Source organism: Artemia franciscana, chromosome 4 (genome assembly GCF_032884065.1).
Source record: "Artemia franciscana chromosome 4, ASM3288406v1, whole genome shotgun sequence".
In the NCBI taxonomy this organism is placed as follows: Eukaryota; Metazoa; Arthropoda; class Branchiopoda; order Anostraca; family Artemiidae; genus Artemia; species Artemia franciscana.
In genome coordinates this window covers 2424034-2451194 of record NC_088866.1, presented here as the reverse complement: position 1 = coordinate 2451194, position 27161 = coordinate 2424034, and the positions used below count along the sequence as shown (strand labels likewise).

The 27161-nt window shown below is 34.2% G+C and overlaps 1 protein-coding gene across 2 annotated transcripts; it reads left to right on the top strand.

Annotated features, from left to right (window-relative positions):
* The first annotated feature begins 1814 nt into the window (after positions 1 to 1814).
* Positions 1815 to 27094, top strand: LOC136025853 (E3 ubiquitin-protein ligase RING2-like). Of its 2 annotated transcripts, none has more exons than XM_065701879.1 (4): positions 1815 to 1946; positions 12951 to 13485; positions 21931 to 22140; positions 26839 to 27094. In XM_065701879.1, the coding sequence occupies exons 2-4, from the start codon at positions 12960 to 12962 to the stop codon at positions 27045 to 27047; spliced, it is 945 nt and encodes a 314-aa protein (XP_065557951.1). In that variant the 5' UTR covers positions 1815 to 1946; positions 12951 to 12959; the 3' UTR covers positions 27048 to 27094. The 2 variants fall into 2 exon arrangements, with proteins under 2 accessions (XP_065557951.1, XP_065557952.1); XM_065701880.1 differs by lacking the exon at positions 1815 to 1946 and adding an exon at positions 4977 to 5129.
* The last annotated feature ends 67 nt before the right edge of the window (positions 27095 to 27161 follow it).

Below are 27161 nucleotides of genomic sequence, written 5' to 3'. Positions count from 1 at the left end.
CAGTGTCACGCCGCCAAAATACTTTTCGGCAACCCTGGTGTAATTGTGTCCGCTAACGCTAAAATTGATCCCCTGTCATTCAAACCTTCATGAAACTGGCTTAGTAACAGAAAAAACGAAAGTTCTATGACGTGATATTTTGAGTAGTATCCTTTCCATTGTTTTAAAAAAAAAACCCATAGGTGGTACTTTTTTCTTCTTCAAGGTTAATCAAGAAGATATTCAACGGTGACACCCTCAAGAAGTTATCACACATACTTAGACAATACTATAGCACATGTATATAGTACACCTACGTACTAGAGTTTTCCTCTTACATCATACGGAATGTATTCTGATAGACGCAGGTACCTGTTACATCATAGGGAATGTTTTCCAGGAGATACAGGTGTCTGTTACGCTATAGTTTCTTTTCAAAAACTCACGAAGGCAAAGGAAAATCTTCCAGGCCCACCAGTAGGAGACCTTCAAGACGGTGGACCATTGAAGTCAATTTTGTCTGGGGACCTTAGAGTCTGATTCCTCCGGGCCCCTAGCATTCAATTTCATCAAGGGTCCTAATCTAACCTAACCACCGGGGTCCTAGCAATCATTCCAGTCACAGCCCTAGGAGTCCCTAGCAGTCAATTGCAGCGGGGGCTCTATTATCCTATTCCAATTGGGCCCTAGAAATCCATTTCATCGAGCCTTATGACCTAGCCACCAAAGAGCCCAGCAACCATCTCAACTGAGAGCCTTAAAGGGTCCGAACAGTCAAATCCAACGGAGGAACCTAGCATCCAATTTCCCCGGGGCGCCTTAACACCCAACTTCGTCCTCAAGACGTTTTTTCAAGATATTTATAGAAATCTTAAGACACTTTAAAGACACTTCTCTTCAAGACTTTTGATAATTTGGCTAAATAGTCATGCCACTTGAATTGATTAAAAAGTGTAACATTGCCTTATAGCAGTATTTGCCTTTTGGCATGTTAACCTTGTATTCTTTTGGAAACGGGTTCATTCTGATAATCTTTTAATTTTATTTGTTCTGTATGAAATAATTTTTTATACTAATTTTGTGTATACAATGTATACACAAAATTTTCCTTACAATGTCTGCTCAACAAAGCTTTTATTTAGGGATGTACCAGTATCAAAATTTTTATTATGTTTCAATCATTTCACGGACAATTTCCTCGAGACGATAAGTTTCAAGTTTGTGTTGTAATTAGTGTTCCGACTTCAAAACATCGTTACTTGTATCCATGCAAATTAGGCCAAATATGCTTAATATTGCAATACTTACTACAATATATTTATATTATCAAAAGATTTCTTCAGATTAGACACACATGATGATGATTTGAAAGCGTTTAACTCATCAATCATTACTATTGTTACTTTGACGCGAATTCATGACCTTTATGGCTTAACTTAATTAATTAAATTATTAAGTAACGGATCTTCGGCTGAAATTTATAATACTTTGTAATCAGCTTATGTTAAGCTTAATTGGTTACGCTAAAATGTTTATGACCTTTACAGAATTTAAATGAACAAGAGTGAAATATCAAGTTAGCCATTGTAAAACCAGGATAAAGTACTAAATATGTACCTGATTAACACTAAAAGACATTTACTTGGCGCAAGTAGTTAAAATGGCCAAAGATTAGATTTCTTAACACAATAGACTAATTAAAATATGGAATTTATGAATACTAACGTAACTAGTCTGTCCGGTCAAACCAAAAATTTTGAGTGAAATGTGAAACCGCAATTTAGGCTATTAGCATTTTTAGTACTTCGGTAATTTATTTTATAGGCAACATCGATGCCATTATCATTTCTTGAAGAAACAATTGAAAATGAAAAAGGAATATTTAATATTTTGTTGACATTTTAAAGGAAATTTACCCCGACTCTTGGCCTTAAAGATATAAGTTTACCGTGTTATTGAAAATTTTGGTAATATTCTACTCTGATTCTATATTGTGCACTCCTCCCTACTGTAGTGTAGTGCACTGTAGTCATAGGCCTAACCCTAGTAAAACTTTGTGTAAGTGGCACTTGCTTTGTTAAATATAGGCGTAGATTATATTTTTTGACATTTATAGTTAAAATAATATGTTTATTAAAGTAAGAATATATTTATTAGCCCAGTTGGCTATTTCAATCATGGGCATAAGCTGCTTAGTAGGCTAATTAGGAAAAATTTTCCTTTTTTACATAATTTCATTGTGAAGAAAGCATGCACATAACTTGGTGTTTCTTTCAGATTTTTGCAGTAGTAAAAAGCAGACACTGTCAATAATTGGCAGTAAACTACATTAAACAAAACAGTGGCTGAATGACTAAAACTATGCATGAATATAACCTTAAAATCATGTTCCAAAATAGGAATTGAAAGGAAACCTGTATTTCATTTAAGAGCAGAACATCTAAGCTATACATTAATATTCTTATTATTAAAGTTCATCAAAATTAGACACTTCAAATTATTAGTTAAGCTAATTGATATGGGAGGAGATTTTTGACCAATTAGGCTATTCTATTTTGATGTATTTATCCCTTTAGTTGACATTGAAATACCTATAATACCTTTTTTCATCTGGTTCCAAATCATCACTTTTCTTGCTCAATTTTGACATGTTCTCAATACCCTATAATAGGCCTACATTTCTTCAATAGCAGCAAATGGATGTAGAGCTTAAACTGTCTATATTTGGGCTGTATTTGGCTCCACCTTTTGTGTATACTGAAATGTTTTGCTTGTTGGTCTTTACAGTAGAGCATGGCAACAATGGAGACAATTTAAATGAAAACAAAGATGTTGATAATTGAATAACAACCAAAATCAAAATATTAGCCAATTCCTGCCCTGAGGAATAAATAAAGCCAGAGGGCAAAAAATGTATTTATTTTGATGTCCTTGGTACTTTAAATGCATTTCTGTAGTCTCAAATGGATGAAATTTAGTTTTTCCATGCAATGAAATATGGATAATATACTATTTGAAAGTGAATAACAATGGAATATGATAATCTTATTGACAGAAATATCATGAGAAATTTGCAGTTTTAGTGTTTTCTTTAGTTTGGATATAGAAGAAAAACAAGGAATCTAATAATACTACTTTATGTATGTAGGACAATATATATTTACCCAATGGATGAATACATTATTTAGGGCTAAGCCTATTAGGCTGAAGCAGATTGAGGCATTTTTAGCACCCCCAGAAATAGTCCCCATATGAGATTTGGAATGACTCTAGTGTCTCCCTATCATAAAGTGATACAAGCAGTATGAGGAATACCTTGTAACCCTAAAACTCCCTACTCTAGTCTATCAAAGGGAGAGAGGAGATGCAATTGCTACTTGCAAACTGCTAGAAAACAGCCTCTCAGGTCAAGTACTTTCCTTATCCTTTGCAAACCTGACAAGAGGTCACATAAAGAAGCTGCAAGTCCCCTATTGCCATCAACATGAGCACTGGCAATTGTTCTCTGTACATGCTGTCCCTTACTAGAATAGCCTCTCTAAAGCCACCATCTAGTTCAAAACCATAAATGTGTTCAAGAAAGTAGTTGATCAGGACTGGGGCAATGCAGAGTGTAGATTGACCTGGGATGCCAGATGATAGTCATATCACACCACTAACAAAATGTTCCACAGGAGGCCATCACCCCCTTATTTATCTGGACATGCAATTTAGGTAAGATAAGAAGGCAAATGTTTAAGATAGAATGGCAAATGTTTCCCTGATGTCTATAGAAAATAGCATATTTTATAGAAATAAAACAAGCTTTGTAGTAGCCTTATAACAGAAAAATCTTTAGGATTTGAGAATAACTTTTATAATTTCAAAAGCTTGTAGCCTACATAATAATCTAAAATTGTAGATAAGGTAATAAGTTTTAGGGCCCCATTAAAAGCTCAAAAAAATTTCCCCTAGAAGCATATATTATTTTAGTAGTTAAGATGTAGGTCAATGTTGGTATTACCTGAAGAATTGTTTTGGGTCATGAAACTATTGTTAATAGATACATTTTGACTTTTTGAACATCTTTTCTCTCTTGCAAAACTACCACAAACTCGCCATTAGGGAGTTATTATATATTTGCACATTAGGGGGGGGGGGTAAAGCATAGTATATATTAAATACAGCAATGGTTAGTTTAGATATTTAATATATGCAGTGCTTTACCCTCACCCCCCCTAATGTGCAAATATATAGCCTAAATTTGTTTCTAAACTAGGCCTATTACAGATTTGCAATTTAAAATATTTGATCAACAAAAACAGAAATGATTGAAATTTTATATGTATAAATACATGAATATTTGGGCTGGAATAACTCCATAATGGTGAGTGCAGTGGTTTTGCAAGAGAGAAAAGATATTCATAAAGTCAAAATGTATCTATTAACAATAGTTTCATGATCCAAAATAATTGTTCAGGTAATACCAACATTCACCAAGATGTATTTGTTGTGTTTTTTAAGTGTTTGTCTATGTGCTCACTGTGTATTTCTTCTTTTTTATTTTTTTTTATTTTGTTTATTGCTCTTTCTTTGTATTACAGGTTTTCTAATAGATAATAATAATATTTAGAAAGACTAATGAAATAAAGAAAATCAGAATGATAAAATAATTATGGATTTTCCTTGCTCAGCAAATCTAAAAAAAAAAAAATAATCTAGTCTAAAAAATTTCAACTTGAAATTCAATTTCTTAGATCAATTTAACCTGAAATATTCTGAAAATAGACAGATTCTACAGTTTTTTAACTGGTTACAAACTATCTCTAGTATTTTACAGTATAAATAAATCAATATGAATTTTTTTACTAATTTTCTGCTGGTTTTTAACTTAAATTCCAGTCTGGAGCAATCTAGGGATTTCTCCTTGTAGAGCTCAAGAATGATGACTTAAGTTATATACAAAGTTTTTTAGTGACCCAGTGCTGTTCTATGATCAGTAGCATCCCAAATGAGTTCACACTCTCTGGAGAACTGCTTGGCATCCAGCCTTCATTTGAAAACATTATGATACAGCAGTAACTGTTTCATTAGATAGTTTGTTCCTACTGTTGGCAATTTGTGATGAAAAGTGACACTTTGGATATTGTAGACTGCTTGACAAGTTTCAGGTGATGACCTCTAGTTCTTGAGTTGGTCCCAAAAGTAGGAAAAAAACATATTCTTAATTTTTTAAACTTGGCAGAAATTGCATACTAGCATTAAACATCCTTTGCATTAAATATTAATCTCCCTGGTTTTTTAAGATGTATACAGTTGTTTGAATTTTCCAAATAACCAATTTGAAGAACAACATTCTATTTTTAGTGTCCCTGGTACATTAAAACAAGCAAGCAATTAAACCTTTCTGGGAGCATTGAGGGGCTGGGGTACATTTGTCAGAAAAGTAACCTTAATATGTAGAAATAGCCTAAAATAAGGATAATGCACCCTAGCCCCTCAAACAGACTTGAGGGGCTAGGGTGTATTTGTTAGAAAAGTAACCATAATATGTAGAAATAGGTTAAAATACGGAGTCTTTTAGTACTACTTTAATTTGTTTAACTTGTTTCCTGATAAACCAGCCAACCATTAAATATATACCATCCTTTGTTTTTCATTACTGCAACTATTAGCTTTAATATAGCAAATATTATGTTACCTGATATGTTGCATTGTATCATTATAAAAGAAAAAGAGTAATGAAAGAGTTGTAAGTACGTATTCTTTAGAGGAATTGGCCCCCTTTAGAAAAATGGGAGTGAAGCCTGTCATAGTAGCAACCATTATAGTTGGAATGAATGTTGAATGGGGAATGTTAATGGTGCTTTGATTTTGTCATTATAGTGTTTTCTTCACTGGATGAATTTAGGTTCATGAATACCTCACATTTTCTAATCCGTTTTCCTCTGTAGGTCTAGTTTACCAGGATGTTCTTAGCTCTTATAGGCTAACACAGCATTTTGCTTTGGTAATTGTTGTACCAATTTAGCCATTTGTCCATTATGAGTGCTATGAATGAACAGACATATTTAAATGTAGAATAAATAAACATATTTACTTTTCTTACTTTTCTAGTCAATTTCTGATGGTTGACAGTGATCAATAGAAGAAAGAAAAATTTGACTAAATGTTTAACCTTGTCTTGAAAATTTGACTAATGTTTGTGTATTCTTAAACTTTGGATAAACAGCCATATAGAAATGTAATATAGAAATGCATATATATATGTAACTATATACTGTATCAAGTTATAGTTTTCAAATTATATATTCTGCATAGGTTTCAGATAGAATAGAAGAATGGTATTTCGTAGATGTAGTATATTGGCCAATATATTTTGACATTTGTGTGTTATTAAGCTTATAATAAGCAAGCATACATATATGTAAGTAGAATTGCTTTATTTAATTGGCTGAATTGCCCCAGAGATGTTATTTGTATTTGTAGTGGTAATTTCTTTTTAAAAATTTGCAGGTAAATTACAAATCACTCTTCAACAAACCTACACAGGATAGCCAACCACTTTCCAAAAAAAAATAAATAAAAAAAATCATGTTTCAGAATAAAGTACTTTATCTAGGCTTTGGATAATGTCAGGAGTTTATATTTGAGCTTATTCCCAATATTTTTGCCTGAGGCTATAATCAAAAGCTAGTTAATTTTGAGGATTGGATAGCATTTTCAAGATGGAATATTAAAGGTATATTAATTTTTTTTTTCTGTCTGATTTTAGTCCTATAGTGTAGAATTATCTAAATTTTGACCTAGACTGAATCTAGGCTATCTGAACTTTTACAAAACATTTTTTCACCTTATTTCTGTATTTTTTTTTCTTTGGGTATAAGGTTTTAAAACACATTTCCTTTGATATCTGTGGGACACTCTTACCTATGTCAGGTTTGTTTTCCTTTTTATTTAAGAAACTTTATCTGCAAATATGTGAAACCTTGTAAATCAGATTTAGCCAAGGTATATACGTTATGGTATTATTCCTAAAATTTTTATTAACCTAAATTGTACTAATCTCCATGGTAGGTAGAAGCCTGTCATCAAGAATTTTTGCCAAATAAATCAGTGTCATAATTATGATTCTAGAAGTTGTAAATCAAACTCCTACCTGCACTCCTTCAACTTCTGTAAAGATTTAATAATTTCTGTCTTACTGTTTAAATCAATTGCTGTTTTGAAATTTTTTATCAGGCAATTCTACATATTTGACAACTTAGCCAATTTGTTAGCATGCTAGACTTGAAACTCTTTGTCCATGAGGATGGTGGTTCAAGTCTCAGTGTTCTTGGTTATTTGGTTTGGATGTGGGTCAGTGGCATGAAATCAGTTAGGTAGTGGGAGAAATCCAGGGAAGGGAAACAGGAAGGGTGTTTGAAAGCACAGCATGACTACCCCCCCCCCCCCCATTGAACTTCCTGGCTCAATGTTCAATAAAAGAGGTATCAGCACAACCAGAAGGGGCTGTAAAATCTAATGTTATATTCTTTAGCTTTACTTTATGTGACAATGTGAAAGTTCTCAAAAAATTCAGGCTACAAAGCTTCTTTGTATATTTTTTGTAGATGAATCTTGTTTTACTTGTATTGTTCTTATTCTGGTGATTGTCCTGTGGAGAGAACTACCTTCTTTGGTGAGTTTGGCTTGTCATTGGCCTCTTAGAAAATCAAGCCAGATCATCTTATAGATACCAAGTATTTTTTTTTTTTTTTTAACAGCACTCTTTTTTAGAATTAAACCGGGCATATTCGCATCTATACCATCACTTGTTGGGACACAGTAGCCAAAAGATAAACAAACATTGGCAATGTTGTTAAATCTCCATAAATATTACATATATCCTGAGGCTTAATACCAAGCCCAAATTTCAAAACCCCACTAAGTAGTATTAGGAATCATGTATTGCTTGAGGCTGCTCCTTCCCTTGTTGGGTAGGTACAATCATTTTGTCTCCTGAGCTGTATTTTTTGTTCAACTACTGCTGCTTTGAAAGAACTGTACAATGTATCTCGAAATGGACAGATCTTGTTGCATTTGTTTACATCAAGGCTTCTTTCTTGGGTAGTAAAATGTAAATACTCTGATCTCTTTGCATGTTTGGCTTGCTTACTTAGGCCTTACCAGTCTGGCTGGTGCATAAGGTGGCAACAGTGCATCTTCATGATGCATCTTGGGCTTTAGAACAAAGATCTATGACCAACGATCTGGGTAGCATCAGCCAAGTACTCCTTCTTTGCCATTTACTCCTTCTTTGTTTCAACAACAACCTTTAAGGTCAGCAATCTGAGGTAGCTAATTTAACCTATTTGACTAGTATAATATATTGACCAGTATTGTATATTAGGTAGATATCTCTCCAGGGATGAGATAAGTAATTTTCATTAAAATGACCAGTGCCTATAAGAGGGTAAAAATAATAATAAAAATATAGTATTGCCCAAGGGTAATTACGTTTTGAGTGAGTAAAAAGCCACCAAATAGCAATTTTACAAAAAAAGGTCCAGATTTGGCTTTACGTTTGCTTCTCTTAGACAGCAGATCCAGGCAAAAGTGGTTCTATTGTTCTAAGCCATGTTTCAATTCCTGTTTGAAGTTAGAATTGATGGTAAAACTTTAGCTTGGGCCTATATTTTTGTAAACCATATCAAGAATTTTTGTGGGGGGGGGGAGGTGTAGAAAAAACGCATCCAGAATTTTTACATGCATTTTGTTATGTTTTTACGAGTTGGACAAACATTCCAGAGAAGGTTTAAACCCCCTAACCCTCCCCCTGGAGGTGACCTTGTTAAAATCTCAAAAAATATAAGATTTGGGGAGTAACTCCACTCAAAACCATAAACAGCTTATTTGTCACAAATTTGTATCCAGTGGATTAGCAACCTTATCTGTTGCCTTTTTCCACAAAACAAGTTTCTCAAAGAAAAGTAAAGAACTCTATCAGGTTTTATGATGTCTTCATGATGACCTCTCTTGGGCTTTAGAACAAAGATCTATGACCAATGATCTGGATAGCATCAGCCAAGTACTCCTTCTTTGCCATTTACTCCTTCTTTGTTTCAACAACATCCTTTAATGTCAGCAATCTGAGGTAGCTAATTTAACCTATATGACCCCTATTTGACTAGTATAATATATTGACCAGTATTGTATATTAGGTAGATATCTCTCCAGGGATGAGATAAGTAATTTTCGTCAAAATGACCAGTGCCTATAAGAGGGTAAAAATAATAATAAAAATATAGTATTGCTCAAGGGTAATTACGTTTTGAGTGAGTAAAAAGCCACCAAATAGCAATTTTACAAAAAAGGTCCAGATTTGGTTTTACGTTTGCTTCTCTTAGACAGCAGATCCAGGCAAAAGTGGTTCTATTGTTCTAAGCCATGTTTCAATTCCTGTTTGAAGTTAGAATTGATGGTAAAACTTTAGCTTGGGCCTATATTTTTGTAAACCATATCCAGAATTTTTGTGGGGGGGGAGGAGGTGTAGAAAAAACGCATCAAGAATTTTTACATGCATTTTGTTATGTTTTTACGAGTTGGACAAACATTCCAGAGAAGGTTTAAACCCCCTAACCCTCCCCCTGGAGGTGACCCTGTTAAAATCTCAAAAAATATAAGATTTGGGGAGTAACTCCACTCAAAACCATAAACAGCTTATTTGTCACAAATTTGTATCCAGTGGATTAGCAACCTTATCTGTTGCCTTTTTCCACAAAACAAGTTTCTCAAAGAAAAGTAAAGAACTCTATCAGGTCAAGAATGAGTAAAAATAAAATCAACTATCTACTAGAAAGACATATTGTGTGTCAATCATGCTTTTTTCTTTGGGGGGGGGATAACAGTAAGTATCTCAGTTGAATTTTTGTATGCCTTAATATAATCCATTCCCTAAGGGGTATGGAATCCCTAAATTCATATTACTAGAACACTTACCCCAAAATGTGGTCAGATCTCAACCAAGCCTTATTGGAGTAAGAACTGATGTCTTGGTTGTGCCCTTTAAAGGCCTGATGTGACATATCCTTTATGGGGTAATTGAAAGAGAAAAGTCCCTGAATTCATGTGGTGAGGATTTCTAGCAGAAACAAATATCCAACCTCAACCAGATTCGATCAGAAGTAAGAACCATACCATAGTTTTTCTGCATGGGGGCCCAACTCACTCTGAGCTGTATAGGGCATGAAGCTCTTAGACTATAGTATCCAACACAATGTCTATTTGAATTCTACCATACATGGTTGGAAAAAAGAATAAGTCTAGTTGTATGTTTAGGGAGCTCTTACCCCATTCGACTTACTTCCTGTATGCGAGGGGGGGGGGAAGGAATTAAATTCTCTTCATCAGGATATTCTTACAGCAATTAGTTGGAAGCAAAAGCTAATATCCTAGTTATTTCTTATGGGGATTAGGATGCTATTTTGCCTTTGTAGGAAGGGGGTGCCTAAATTCTTGTTATCAAGACATCTAGTAGAACTAGTGTTCAGACTTAATCAGAAGCAATAGTAACTATTTTAGTTGTGTTGCTTTGTATCATGTGCCCAATTTGAATGGTGTGAGAAGGGCATAAATTTGTATCAGCATGACAACTACAAAGATTATTTAGGACTTGAATTGCAACAAGGATATAATAGTGCTTTGTCAGGTACAAAAGTTAGTCTCCTAGTTACAACTTTGGGAGTCATTCCACTTTTGTAGGTGATGGACAGCTAAATTCATGTCATTATCTTAAATCTCAGCTTGGAGCAAGTTAAGGATTTTAATATTTGTTATGCTCCAGGATGGCTTCTGTAGGACCAATGCTCTTATCTGGTTGTTTATTATTTCGTTATTAAGGATTCAGCTACCTCCCAGTTGAACAGGAAATCTTAACATAGCCACTTTTGTTAGTTTTACACTTGAGTGTGTGAATTGACTCAGCAGGTACTGAGTCCTCCGTAAGCTTGTTCTATAGGTTGGCAGCTCTGGCTGAAGAAGTGGCTTCTTTCTCTAGTGGTACAATGTTACTTTGGAAGTTTTTTCGGATGTACTCTAGTCATGTGATGTAAGAGGTGGGCAAATGGATCAGGAAGGGTGTTTTTAGATATAATTGGGATAGTTTCTAGAAGTGATGGTCAGATCTTAACGATTCTTTCTGGGGATCCAGATCTAATATCCTGGTTTTGCCTTTCTGGGCCAATGGAAGTAAGATTGATTCGTTTTGGATTAGTTTGGTGGTTGCAGCTGAGGAAGTTTGGGTTTGTAGGGTCTTGTCATCAGCAGTGATACCAGAAGGAAATAACAGATCCAAGCCAAATGTGGTGCTAAATAAAACCCAAGGTTTTTTTTTACAGACTGCACCTGACTTGACCTCGGGGGGTGGGGGGTTGAGGGCTTCATTATCAAAATCTAGTTTAATTGTAGCATTTTTTTTTGCATGCGCATGATCAAACATTTGTGTAATGTTAAAAGTTTTTCCATCAGCCTAATTACTCGGTATTGTAACTGAATCCATTTGATAGCTAAAGTTTTTTTGAATGTACTCTAGTCAGTGATGTAAGAGGTGGGCAAATGGATCAGGAATGGTGTTTTTAGATATAATTGGGATAGTTTCTGGAAGTGATGGTCAGATCTCAACGATTCTTTCTGGGGGTCCAGATTGAATGTCCTGGCTTTGTCTTTTCTGGGTTACTCTCACTGTGTGGCAGGGGAAGGATAGGACCCCACAAATAATGTCGCCAGGGCATATGATAGGAGGCGTGATCAGATTTAGACCATACTTAGATGGAAGTAAGAATGATTTGTTTTGGATTAGTTTAGTGGTTGCAACTGAGGAAGTTTGGGTTTGCGGGGTCTCGTCCTCAGCAGTGATACCAGAAGGAAATAACAGATCCAAGCCAAATTTGGCGAGCAATAAAAGCCAGATTTTTTTTATAGCCTGCACCTGATCCAACCTCTGAGGGGGGGGGGTGGATTGCTTCATTATCAAAATCGAGCTTAATTGTAGCACCTTTTTTGCATGGACTTGATCAAACATCTGTGTAAGGTTAAAAGTTTCTCCATCAGCCTTATTACTCGGCATTGTAACTGAATCCATTCGATAGCTAATAAATATGGTTATAATATCCTAAAATCCTGCCTATTGTAATTATCTGTGACCTTTTGAATTGAATGAGAGTGGTTATGATGACAATTAACCTTCCTATGTCTAAGTATTGTTTGCTGTTTGTTTTTTCAGCATACATTGCCAGGAAAGTCAATGCTTATATTATGGTTTTGGAGATGAGTGCTAAGTTGGACCTTTGTGAAGGACCTTTAAATTCTTGTCAACTACTTCCATGATAATGGTTTTGGAGATGAGGGCTCAGTTGGACCTTTGTGAGAGACCTTTAAATTCTTGTCAACTACTTCCATGATAATGGTTTTGGAGATAAGGGTTCAGTTGGACCTTTGTGAGGGATGTTTACATTCTTGTCAAGTGCTTCCATGAAAATGATTTGTTGTACCTCAATCAAAATCAGAAAAGATAATCAATTAGGGCTTTTCTTGTTTCTCTAGAGGAATAATGTCCAATCTTATTGAATGTGTTTGTTATAATGCTCAGTGATTTTGATCCATTAGTTACTGATGCTGTAATACTACTCAGGGTCTTAGTACTAAAGGTCATATTTTTTATGATTACAAGTAGAAGGGCTTATTTTATGTCATTACTGATTTAATATAGGCTAAAGACTATCATTTTGCACTTAAAAATTTATATTCATTTAAATGACATACTTACTGAGAATTTGTTCACTTGAATGCTGTGCATTCCAGTAATTTTTATGTTGATATCATTGGGTATTCGTAATTAACATATTAATAATCATTTTGCCTGTAAAGTAATTTGAGGGGGGATTAGTTATCGAATAATAAATTGTATAAAAAATGGAATAATAAATTGTCTTTTAATTTTTTTTTTTTTTCAGAGATAAGTCATGTCTGGAGATCAGAGTCTAACCAAATCATGGGACTTGTCTTTATACGAGCTTCACAGAACTCCACAAGAATCAATAAATGACAACACAGAAATAGCAGTATCTCCAAGAAGTCTGCACAGTGAACTAATGTGTCCTATCTGTCTAGACATGCTTAAAAACACCATGACAACTAAAGAATGTCTTCACAGGTTCTGTTCAGAATGTATAGTGACTGCACTTCGATCTGGTAATAAAGAATGTCCTACTTGTCGAAAGAAATTAGTTTCTAAAAGATCACTTCGACCTGATCCCAACTTCGACATGCTAATTTCCAAAATATATCCAAGTCGTGATGAATATGAGGCAATGCAGGAAAAAGTTTTGGCAAAGTTAAAAAGTAAAAGCTCACAGATGTTTGAAGAACTGGCCCAGCAGCACAAACAGAGGCAGCAGCGACAGAAAAAAATGGCTGCTGATATGGATGCCTCACTGCCACTGTCTCCTGGTCCACCCTCTTCACCCATCGAAAGGCCAACTGGTAGCAGTAAGTTGTGTCCCAAACACATAAGCACATAGATCAGATTATATTTTATTTAATTTTAGGCTAAGTTAAAAAAAAAACAAAACAACAAAAACCCGTCTAAAAGGCACCTAAAAAGGAATGAGAGGGGAGGTAATATCCCTTCAACTACTTAGAATCTTAAAAGGGCACTATAACTTTCAATTTTTGACCAAATCAGACCCCTCCCAAGTTTATAGGACAACTTCTTCCATATGAAGTGACCTATGAAAAAAAAATGAAAAAAATAATACAAGGAAGGGTTAAACCCATATTGAAGTACAATTTACCCCCTCCCTCCAAAACAACCCAGAGCATCAGAAACTATCATGACAGCATTGCAACAGGATTTCCAGCAGTTTTTTCCAGCAGGATTTTTTGTCCAGCTGGATTTTTCCTCATTGCTTACAAATCGGTCATAAAATGCTTTCTGTTGTTTATACAGGAACGAGATAGCATTTTCCATAGAGACAGTCTTAGTTAGAAAGTTAGTAGTGCTGAAATAGTTTTCTTTTTATTTTGTATTTTTATAAAAATACAAAATGAGAAAAACTTATAATTAAGACAGTGACAATACAAATAAGATAATTTAAGGTAATGGGTTCACAAAAAGTATTTATTACTAAATGCTAACTCGAACGCCGTGTAAACACATAGAAAAATTATACACAAGAAATTAGAAAACACTCAAAAATGGAAAGGCTTTATATCTGCAGTAAAATCATAAATTTTGAGCTTCTGGGCTTAGAAAGTAGGCTTTTGTTTTCGATTCTAAGTATAAAAAGAAACACTACATTTTAAGAAAACCAGCACAGTTTTAAAAAGTTGCCCTAGTTATAATTCTGTGCTATTGAAGTTTAGTTTTAATATTTTCTGCTTTGTTTTCTTTAAGTATAGTTTATTTATCTTCTGTTATTTTGCTTTCACATTGTCATGGGTTTTCTGGATGCAAGTTCTAGCTAAATATACTGTCTCTATGTGAAGGCTATTTGTTTTTTCTTTCTTTTTGTATTCTTAATTATCTTTTTAAATTTTACTTTTCCATTGATAAAGGTACTGTGGATGTAAATGTTAAATATACCATCCATATTTGCATGCTCTGTTTAGAGAGAGAGAGAGAAAGATGGGTTTATTAATATAAATAAACAAAACAAAACAAGCAAATGACCCGAAGCAAAGCTTGTTCAGGGTTACAACCCCAGTACACATACAAATAAATACAATACGAAACAGGAGAGGAAAATAAAAAAAGAAAAGAAAAAAGGGAAAAGAAAAAAAAATTATCAATTACCCTGCATTTCAATGGATACGGGATTACACTTTAAAAAAGACAAAACAAAAAGAAACTAAAACCACTTGACCAGTATCGCCTAAAACAAAACCAACATCTTGGCTCCACTTGAGGTCCACTCAACTATCAAAACCATAAATATTAAGGCAAAATAGCTTTAATTTCCGCCAAAATTTACGAAAACTATCCATGTTTCTCAAAGTCATAGGTAAACAATTCAATGCATGGGGCCCTAGATGCCGAATAGAAAATTGAGATCTACGGGTAATAGCAAACGGAAGACGAATTATATTGGACTGTCTCGTAAAATATGTATGAATATCACTTCCTAATTCAAACAAAACATATTGGTAAACAATTTTGGAAATGTTCATATATAAACAGGCTTTGATAAAAAGTAATAAGTCCTGCTAAAGGCAAGATTTTGCAATCTATATACCTCTTTTGTACCGAGTCTTTAAAACCAACACCACATAACACTAGAAGCGCTTTATTCTGCAAAACTCGAATATGATGGAGATGAGAAGGAAATGTACTACCCCAAATAGTACAACAATATAGCTTCTAATGTTTATTTTTTTTTCTTTTTTTGTCATGGTAAGTTTTAATTTCCCGCCCAAAGGAAATTCCAAATGCAAATTTTCAGTGTGTTAAATCTGTGTATTTTTTTATATTTTGTGTTAATTTTTTTTTTCTTGTTTTTCACTTCATTTTTATTTTTTATTTTGCTTTCTCCTTGCAAAAGATATATTGATGCGAATTCAGATATGCCAACTAGGCTGTATTTACAGGGTATTTGTTTCTTTTTTTATATTTTGGTTTCCCATCAAGAATGATGTACTAGATGTGAATCTTAGATATATAAACTATGCTTGTGGGCACGTTTTTTCTTGAATATCTGAAATAATAGTTTCATCAATGCTATTCAATGCTATTTCTTTCCATTGTTTTAAGCTAAGGCTAACAATATACGAAAACTGTATTTTATATAAAACAAAAATCATTTGTAATTAGAATATTGTCGATTTTGTTATACCAAATTGCAAGGCATGTGCAACATGCAAGTTGCAAGTATACTGTTTATGCTGAAATCATGTCGCATAGACAATAAGTTCTTGAGCCATGTGGATATCAACAAGGCGTACGTGATTGTCATGAATTTTTACGAATCCTTGTTCACCAAGTTTGGTTTGAGGATACGAGGCATCATCCCGACTTTAACTTTGAAGTCTCCACGTACAGCCATAGTATCATGACGTTGGGTTTTAGTAACATAAATCGATAGCACATGGCAGAAGTCATCTTTAATTTGGTCACAGGCGTCATTCTTTGGGTGGTTTAAATTACGAAAACAGCCAATTTTCCCTGTAAAGTGGTTAAGTGAGCATACTTCGAGGCACGAAGCAAACTAGCAATCTGGGAATGATTGGTCGATTTAAAAAATACTATCCTTTGACCTGCTTTAGTCATCATCACAAAAGTAACCTATCTGAGGCTAACTCCTTCAGTGTTTACTGTGGCGGATACTAGTTTACTGATAAACCAACATGTTCAATCACCCAATGCACGCTAGCCACCATCACCCTTGGCTTGAAGTTGGATAGTGCTGCTCTTCGAGATTTGACTAGGCTCCCATGGCTCCCTTGAATCTTTGGCTTGAATGAAGGCTTTGCGCAAGCCCAGGCCATTTTCGTCATTACATGGCTCTTAGAAAAGGCAAACTAACTCTCTCAAAAGCACTATGCCCAAAACAATCTCAGGCCTACTGCCTGTACATAAGTTTCGTGCAACGTACATACTCTGTTCATTTGTTTATTTAGAAACTATATCGGGTGAACAATAAGCTCATGAGTCGTGTGGATATCAATTAAGCGTAGCCGATGTGATCGTTGAGAATTTTTCCCAATCCGTATTTACCAAGCATGGTTGGAAGATGCGAAACATCATCCCGACTTTAGCATGAAAGTCTTCACACACAATCACAATTTTTTTTTTTTTTTTTTTTTCTAACACAAGTCGATAGCACATGATAGAAAACATATTTGATTGGTCACATGTGTCATTTTTTAGGGGGCTTATATTACGAAAACAATCAATTTTCGCTTGTCAACAGGCGAAGCGAATATGCTTCGAAGCACAATTCAAACTCTACAATTCGGAAACAGTTGGCAGTTAGCTCTGATCATAAAGGAGATCGATTCAAGGGTATCTGTAGCTATTCCTTCAATAATTTTTTACAGTGCTGGATAGTGGTCTTTTGATAAAGCAACGCATTCGATCTCGTAGTAAACGCTAGCCACCATCATCCTTAGCGTGAAGTTGGACAGTGTTGCTCTTTGAGATTTACTGACGGCTTTCCGCTGTTGCCCACGGATGTAGGGTCCAGATTCATTACCCTTAATGTCCCCAATGCCATGAAAATCGTTGAGACAGTTTTGGCCCTTTAATTCCAACATTAATCAGCAGGGCTTTAGGAAGGGAGGGAAGCTGAGCTTCAGGCTGATAGCCAATTATTTTGTTTTTAAGATATTTTAAGTGGCAAAATTTATTTCTTTGGTTTCACTTTCATTTTTTCAGTTCGTTTTTTTTTAAACAGAATCAGTTGATACTCAGCGATTTGTTGGTGTCGTTCTATTCATATCATTTTTTTGTTTAACAGATGGAGGTTGTTAGTGAAATTTTAGAAAATTATATGTGGGATTCGGAATCATAGATCCGCCTCAAGTGTCTAACGAAAAGAAACCTTGCATCAATTTCAGTTTGTTTGTAGTTTCTGTAGTTATTCTCTTTTTCAGGGGATAAATTCGTTTTTCGGATAATTTTTTAAATATTTTATAGGAAGTGGTTGAGCTAGGGGCGTGAAACTGTTTTGGTTAAATCCTCTTTTGGTCAAGTCCAACATGGAACTTACTGGGATCAGGTCCAATGTCAAACCCTCAAAATCTGCCTAGCTCAACTACTTAATCTTTAAATATTAAAGTAATTTTGTTTGGAAAGGGATTGCTTCTCCTGTGTCCACATGGGTAGATTTCTGAAAATTGAAAAGGATGGATGTGAGAGGATTTTTCCATGGGAGGTGGGTGGGGGGTAAAACGAAAAAACTAGTTTTGTTGTCAGAAACTTTCAGATTCTAATTCTAGGAAGCAGGTCATTCAGTCTGCTATTAAAGGTGGAAATATATCCCTGGAATGATTTTTACGGCCTGTACCAGATGTTTGATAATTAAAAAGGTATTATAAAACTCTAAAATTGTTCAGTCTACCATAATTCTATTCTCTGCCGTTGTAAGGATAATGAGAACTAGAAAAACTTATGATAATGAATAAACCGAAGATACAACCCGCATTTCTAGGTCTTCATTGGCATAATCCTTTGGGAAGAATAAATATGAGATGGTTTTTTCTTAGGAAAGGAGGGGTGGAATTAAAACTGAAAAATTGCATTCGTGGGTTAAAATCTTAACCTTGTTATTCTGGGAGGCAGGTTGTTCAGACTGATATTAAAGGAGCAAAATTCTTCATGTATTCCTTCTTTCTTCTTAAACCAGAATATTTTTTTAAGAGTAGTATCTGGATCTAAAAAAGGCACTTTAAGACCCTAATCTGGGACTGAAGCTACAATAGATTCAGAGAGTCGGACTGAAAGCCGGATTCCTGAGCTGGTTCAGAGCCAGAAATTCGGACCAATATTAAGGGAGGAAATATCTCCCTCTATTCCGCCCCTCTTTCGTGCAAGGATTTCTTATTGATAATGTCTTGGGTATTTGGACAGAGGATAAGCTACTTTAAAGTCCTAGAGCTATTGATGCACCATAATTCTATTCTCTGCAGATTTGAGAACAAAACTAAGAAGGATAACTTCTGATAATGAATCCGTAGCTGAAACTGCAAAAGATTCCGAGAGTCGAGCTGAAAAGTGGATTCCTGATCTGGATCACAGCCTTAGATACAGACCAATGTTAAAGGAGGAAGTGTCTTCCTCTATTGCGAGGTCCAAAAACGGGGAGCGAAAAAATGCACCTCTGTTGATGCAGGGCAGCCATATCCGGTCCCTCTTATAAGTTTGAATCTTATGCGGCCTATCTTAAATCAAACAATGCACATCCCTCCTCCGTCATACCAGCCCCCCCCCTCTTGAAACCCTGGAAAAACTGGCAAGAACCAACATTAGCCAGCCTTTCGACAATACGTCCAGTCGAAACATCCAACGGAGTTGGAATTTTAAAGAAATCAAATATTCACCCACCATTCAAACCATATTTTCTGAGTTTCCCAAATTAGAACCGATCCAATGTGCTGGCAAGCAAATTCGAGACGACAGTGGAAAGCCCTCAGTTCATCCCTATTCATTTTCAAAAATACTATTGTCAAATCTCCAGTCACTTATGAACAGAATGGAAGAGGTCGAACTATGCTTGAAAAATGAACTCATTGATATTGCTTGTATCTGTTAATCGTGGTCCGCGACTGGAGAGTATGTTGCATTTGATGGATATGGTGCCTATTTTAAACCAAGAATGACACCAGTTGAAATTACAGTAACACATGATGGTGGTATTGGTACTATTTGTCTATCATCTATAAGAATTAGAGTTCTCAGTTTCAGCAACATACCAAAAAAACACGGTTTCGAAGTCTTATGGTTGTGGTACAGGACTGAGAGGCTACCTAAGGAAGTGGCATCACTGGTGATATGTGTTGTTTACTATCCGACCCATGGCCCTTATCGTAAAGACCTTGTGAATTACTTATTGAATTGCACTGACAATGCACTGACAATACATACCTGAGCTAGTAATTTTCTTCAAGAATTGGCTTAAATATCGTCACTGGTGGGACATCTTCTCATTGTCTGATGGTGACAAGATGGCACGTTTATTTTGTAGAAAGCTGTTAGAAAAATGCTCTGAAATTTTCCCACGAAAAATAAAATCTGTTAAATCTAATGAAAAACCATGAATTACTCAAGATATTCGGGATCTGATAAAATTGAGGAATGAATTGCATTTAACTGGACCTGAGAGATTTCAAAATGTTAACAAATACAATTGTGTATAAAATAAGATGTTCACGTAAGCAGTATGGTTCAAAAATAATAAGCAAAATACATCAATCCAATCCATGGAAGTTTCTTCATAGAATTCAAACTATTATCCGCAAAAATAGTGACCAAAGTTGAAGTTAGAGATAATGATGGTAAACCCCTGCAACCTAGTGAGATTAATGAATTTGTGTATCAATTTGTAAAATCCATCCGCGACTAACAATATTACCTCCTAATGACTCAGTTTCAAATATCCCTACCCTAGAGATTAGTTCAGTTATTAAGAAGTTGAAGGCACTTGATCCTTGTAAATCTAGTTACCCAAGTGAGATACCAATTAAATTGATTGTTGAGTGCGCTGATCTTTTATCTACTCCTTTAACGGCAATTTTTGACCAATGTTTTATTGATGGTGATTCCCCTGGTATTTTTAAACAGGCGCATGTTACCCCAATCCCGAAGTGTAAGGTCCCTAAGGATATTACTGATACGAGGCCGATTTAAAAAACACTGGCTCTTTCAAAAGTGTTTGAAAGTTATTTTTGATTATTTATTTGAGGACATAAAAGATAACATAGATTCCCAACGATTTGAATTTAGACCCTGGTATAATACTCTTCACTATTTGGTTGCTTTGTTGAATACTATCCTTAGACATTTAGAAAAAATGGCGCTTATGTTAATGCATTAGTTGCTGATATAGCGAAGGCTTTTGATTGTCTTGACCAAAGCATAGTAGTGGAAGAAGCTAAGGTTATGGGTGCCCGTCCGTTTGTTGCACGTATGCCTGCTAGTTTTCTTTTTAAAAGATCCCAGTGTGTTCAACTCCCTTATCATGAGCCATCTGGATTTTTAGATATTTGTTGCGGTTTGCGACAAGGGACTAAATTAGGCCCACTTTCGTTTTTAATTGTTTTCAATCGTATTTTAGCAACAGTTCCAGAGCTTTTTAAGTTTGCTGATGATTTGACTGTTTTATCACTGCAACTAATCCCTCCGACTACCGAACAGTCTGACGTGACGAGAATTTTTAATGACCTAAAAGCTGAATTAGGAAAGGTAAAACTGACAGTCAGCGAAACTAAGACCTCTTATATGACTTTTTCCTTCCTAAAGGATGACAGCCACTCTTCTATTGCCGATTAAGAAGATTGTAAAAATACTTGGAGTACTTTTGGACGAATATTTACGATGGAACTCGCACGTTGACTATCTGGCTAAAAAAGACGCATCAATTTTACAATCGTTTCCCACCTGAAGAGATTTGGTACACCGATCGAGGTTTTGAAATCTATACTGCAGCTATGTTAGACCTTCTCTTGTGCATGCGCGTCCAGCTTGGCATCTGGGTTTGACGAAAGATCAGTTAGACAGAGTCGAGATGATAAAAAAAAAGAGCTGTAAAAATTATACTTGTACATAACTACTCAACATATGATTATGCAGTACAACAACTCAACTTGAATTCACTTGATAGTCGTAGACATGAGTTAACTTACCGCTTTGGACTAAATTTTTTGAATTCCCCAGGTCATCGTGGTGTACCACCCGACCTTGAGAGCCACCCTACTGAAGGACCAGTTACTAGACTCCGACAAATAAAAAATAATTGTCCACAGTTAATGACTTACTGAGCCTCTACAACCGAGAGATATTGCAAATCATTTGTCCCTTATTTTATTCACTATTTTAATAACATTACCTTTCGGTATTTAATAACATTACCAACCATTTATATACTTGATTATTCTGAAATATTATGTATAAACGGTCGCTATTTTAATCGTGAAAATAGATTCTTGACTTATTTTAATTTTTATACGACTCTTTTTAATTTATTGACCTGAAGCAGCACTTACTGCCTTAATTTTTTTTTTGTACATGTGTTGCTGTTTATTTCTTTTAGATCCTTTTTTGTGTCATGTCATGCTCATGTTAGCTCCAGCTATTGCAGTGAATAACATATATTCTACTCTATTGCCGTCCGCTCTTATATACAGGAATGTGTTTTTACGGGTAGCATTGGGTGTTTGGTCGGGATTTGCTATTATAAAACCCCTGAAACCATTAGGTAACTATAGTTCTATTCTCTGTAGATTTGAGGACAAAGCGAAGCAGAATAACATCTGATAATGAATCTGGAGCTGAAGATACAACCGATTCTGAGAGTCGAGCCGAAAATCGGATTCCAGAGCTTGACCTTGTATTCAAACCCCATCCAGTTGAAATGGGAGATGAAAGTGATTGGCCAAAAGCTTTGAAAGATAATTCTGTGAGATACCTGAAAACCACTGCAAACGCCACTGGTATGTAATCAAATAAATTCAATTTGTAATTAATTGAAAATAAAAATTTAATTGGTGTAAATGTTAATTAAATTTATTAATTATTCAATTTGACTTTAATGTCAAATGCTATATATTAATGTTCAAATGCTATAGCTGAAAAATTAAGCAGAGGTCTTGGGGTGATGCAAAGAATTAAAAATCTAGTCCCAAAAAAGATTCTAAAAATGATTTATTTTTCTATATTTTGTCCATATCTTAGCTACGGATGCTCTATATGGGCAAGTAATTTTGTAACATGTTTCAAAAGAGTACAAAGTTTAGAATAGAGCTGTAAAATTATTATCAGAATTTTATGATTCTGATGATGTTCCTGCTCATGAGTATTTTAGAAAGAATAAGTTAATGGATGTATCCCAAATTCGAGATTACCAAGTTGCGATTTTCTCGTATAAATATTTGAATCGCCTGCTCACCCCTGCTTTTGAAAATCTTTTTACTTTTAATATAGACCGTCATAGTCATAATACAAGAAAAGCTGATAACTTAACTCATGAGTTTAGGAGTACTACTCTGGCATCTTTTGTGATTCCCCATTATGGTCCACATGTTTGGAATATTTTGCCCGAGGGTGTAAAAAATGTGCCTAGTCTTCCGGCTTTCAAGTTTCTTTTATCTCGTGAGTAATTTTGATGTAAGGCCCGTTCCAGGTTGTCATTCTATTCAAGGCATTTCCCTGATTTATTTGCTGTTAAATTTTTTTCTGTCTTCTTCTTGTCTTTTTCCTCTTTCTCTTTTTTTCCTTACTTCCTTCATCAGTTGAGTTTCTTTTGTATTGAGTAGTGTGATATGAACGTGGTTTTAATTATCTGATGGTGATAACCTCGCTTGCCCTTACAAGCTTATTGCCTTTCTTGGCAGGCGAATGGCAAATATTGTTTGTTTTCTTTTCTTAATAAATGTATATCTCAAGTATATCTCAAATGAAATTTAAGTTAATTTAAATTAGTTTATTTTAATTTAGTTTAACGTAAATTTAATTTTTTAACTTGAATTTAATTTTTAACTTAAATGAATTAATTTAAGTTGATTAAATTAATTAAATAGAAATATTGATTAATTAAATTAAAATACACAAAATGATGAAATTAATTAAATAGCTTTTTAATGGTTTTAATGAGCTTTTAAACAAACTTTTCATCGTCCAAATATGTTAACTATTCTGACTTCAAAGTTAAAGCACTTGGTTGAACCTGAACGTACCAAGGACAGTAAAAATGTTTATTTTTTATTTGTTTGAAAATATCGCCATTAAGGGTTCTCCAGGCATTGAGGTTGTTGGCCAGAGGGTTGATAAAACTTATTGCTAGTTTTGAAAAGTTGTTGTGTTCCAAAATATGATCCAAAATGGAAATATCGTGAAGTTGTAAATATTGTGGTATAATATTTGCTTTCTAGTTTTAATGTAAATCCCTAATCATGCCAATTATGAACCATCTCTCGAGAGGACCTTAGAGGGTGCGTCAATCACAGATAATTTTTGCCCTGAAGGGGCAAAAATTATTACAAAATGTGCCAATTAGATTAGGTGGAATATAGATTAGAACTAGATTAGGCAGAACATTCATATTTTTCCGAAGCTATTAATTCCAAAAAAAGGTTTTATAAGATGTCTTTTTTTTTTGTAATTTTGTAATGTATCGTATGCGATATCCTAATCCTAATTTCAACTCATATATTTTGTAATTTTGATTTTCGAGCTAGGGGTTGTAGTTTGTATTTTTTTTTCTGTATTTATATATTTAAATAGCGATCATAGCATTCAAAATTGAACACTAAATTTTGCTACTAGTTTTCGAGATAGAGGTTATAGTTTGTATTTTTCCGTGTTCTTATATTATTTAAATTGCTATTGTAGCACTCAAAAATTAACACTAAACCAACCCCTTTTACAATCCCGATAGATAAAGAAAAAGATATAAAAAAGGTCATTTGTTGAATATATAAATATAACTATAAATGTGGCACGAAGAAGTTTACGAATCTCATCCTACGGCACTTCAAGGCTCGTAGTTTAGATTAGGCAGAACATAGATTAGAATGTAGATTAGGCAGAACATTTACATTTTCTCGAAGGTATTATTTTCAAAAGAGTGTTATACGAGGTCTTTTTTTATAATTGTATAATACATCGTCTGTGATTCGACTGTGATAAGATTTCCAAATCTTAGTTTCAACCAATATATTTTGCAATTTCAATTTTCGAAATAGGAGTTGTAGTTTGTAGTTTTCTGTATTCCTATATTTAAATAGCTATTGCAGTTCTCAAAAATGAACACTAAATTATGCTACTTTTACTACCACAATAGATATAGAAAAAGAGAAAAAAAGATCATTTGTTAAATGCATCTACAAATTTGGCACGAAGGAGTTCACGAATCTTTTCGTACGGCACTTAAAGGGTCGTGGTTTGGATCAGGCAGAATATAGATTAGAACATAGACGGATAGATTAGAACATAGATAGAGTGTAGATTAGGCAGAACATTCGTATTTTCTCGAAGCTATTATTTTCAAAAAAGGTTTTATAAGACATTTTTTTTGTAATTTCATAATTCATCGTATGTGATATTGTAATCGAAATTTCAACCTGTATATCTTGTAATTTAATTTTCGGGAAAGGGCTTGTAATTTGTATTTCTATGTATTCTTATATTTATAGCACAAAAAAAGCCAAAAAAAGGGAAACTAGAAAGTTCTAATGTAAGATACTCCTATAAAAGTCATTATGCTCTTTAGAGTCAAAAGTAATGAATTCAACTCTAAGGGTAAAATTTATGCTGTTGCTAGTAGACTTGTTTTATTTCCTTTGCATTGAATTAATTTCAATTAATTCATTAATTTTTATTATTTTAGTTTATAATTATTTTTAATTAGATAATTATTTTTTTATTTCCCTTGCATTATATTAAATGAATGTATTGTATTTCCTTACAAACATATTTGATGATTTATAGTTTCCGAGCTATACACTTGTAAGATGGAAGTAAGTCTAGAGAACCCTCTGCAAGGTAGAAAATAGAAATATATTTTTAGAAAGCAACAGAAATTTGAAGTTTGTAGATACAGAAAAAGGTATCTTTTGTCCCCAATAACTACATTCATGACTTTCAGTGTTTTAAAACAACACTAGTTGTGCCCTCTAATTCTATGACATTCAGAAGTTTAAGAAAGCTGCGCGAAATTTATATGTGAAGGAGCCAGAGGTTTCTTTTTTTGCCCTTAGATTTGAATCGTTCATTTTGAACCTTAAATTACATAACAATTGGTCCTTGTAAAATATGAAGATTTTAAGCGAATGCTGTTAAAAATTTCAGAGCTCTACATTTGTAAGGTAAAAAGAGATGTAAAATAATCTACAAGCTAGTGAATATAACGCACTTTACAAAAAAATTGAAATATTTAACGGATAATGAAAATGAAACCTAATTGTTTGAAATTTTTAATTGGAAATTAACAGAACCATATTTATCTTAACATATTAGGAAAAATCGGGGATTCAGTTGTAATGAGACATGCATAATAAAGCACAACATACATACTTACACAAGCACATATCTTAAAAAATGGGGAAGAATTGGGAATATAGTTTTCAATAAACAAATACCTCTATGCAGTTATGTAGCTTTGAGAAAAGTTATGCAGTTATGAGAAAAAATCAGCAAAAATAAGCTATGCAGTTATGTAGCTTTTAGTAGCAGCATTATCGCCGGAATTTGAAAATAAATGCAGAGAAAAATCAGCAAAAATAAGCTATGCAGTTATGTAACTTTTAGTAGCAGCATTATTGCCGGAATTTGAAAATAAACGCAGAGAAAAATCAGCAAAACTAAGCTATGCAGTTATGTAGCTTTTAGTAGCAGCATTATTGCCGGAATTTGAAAATAAACGCTGAGAAAAATCAGCAAAAATAAGCCAAAAGTTAGTGGCTTCAAATAGCTATAGCTATACCAGCAAAAATCGCTATATCGCTATAGAAGATGTAGTTTTGCTTTGAAGGTTTAGTTGCCTTTGGGAGTAAACATATTGCTTGTTTTTGAATTTTTCCGGATGAAGGGTGTTGTCAAATTTGAACAATTAGTTTAGTTTATTTCACGGTTCAACGTGGCAACGCTGAATGAAAGGTGGGACTGTCCTAAATACTTCACAATTTTGAAATAACCAAAACAAAAATCAACATTATCAGGTATGAATAGGCTTAATATTGGTTCGGAGGGGGTACTTTGGTGTTCTTGGTATTTCAGACTAAAAAGCTTTATATGGTCGCTTTTATTTGGCTTTGAGACACTTTTAATGGCAAATCCCATGTCTTAAAATTTTTAATGATTTTTTCGAGGCTAGAAACTTTCTAATTTTTATATTTTCTGTTCAACCAACTGGTTTACGGTCAAGGTTGCCATTTTTCTAGTGTTTCTTAACTGGTAATTGTTTACTTTTGTTTGATTTTGAGACACTTTTTAATGGTAGATAATATGCCTGATTTTTTTAAGCTTACCATTAAAGATTAAAGTGCTTAATGGACACTTATATCTTACATTGTTTCTGAATTGTTTCTGATTGTTTCTGAACATTTTTATTGGACTTGTGTATCGAAGGAGTTAGCTGGACTTTTAAATGTCTCAATATTTTCACAGTTATTAATTTTTTCTTTCTATTTTAGTGGAACACTTGAGTAAATACCTTGAAGTCAGATTGACCTTGGGTCTGGGGAAAAAGGAAAGTAGTGGTATTCAGAACTTCTGCATTTCCGTGTCCTACCAGCCGGGCCAGTACACCTTACTAAAGGGCAGTGAGACCTTAATCGATATCCAGAAAATTTTGAAGAGAGAAAATGAACCCATTGAACTACTGTATTCCTGGAAAAAATGAGCTTTTTTTGTTTAATTTTTAAGCTTTAAAAAATTAGTTTTTTGTCAGTGACGACTAGTATATGGTGATCACTGATCACAGTTTTTTTTTAGTATTTTCGTCAATAATATGATC

Coding starts and splice junctions, on each gene's coding strand:
- LOC136025853 (XM_065701879.1), top strand. CDS start 12,960: ATGTCTGGAGATCAGAGTCTAACCAAATCATGGGACTTGTCTTTATAC. Junction 13,486..21,930: donor CGAAAGGCCAACTGGTAGCA/GTAAGTTGTGTC, acceptor TATTCTCTGTAG/ATTTGAGGACAAAGCGAAGC. Junction 22,141..26,838: donor AACCACTGCAAACGCCACTG/GTATGTAATCAA, acceptor TTTCTATTTTAG/TGGAACACTTGAGTAAATAC.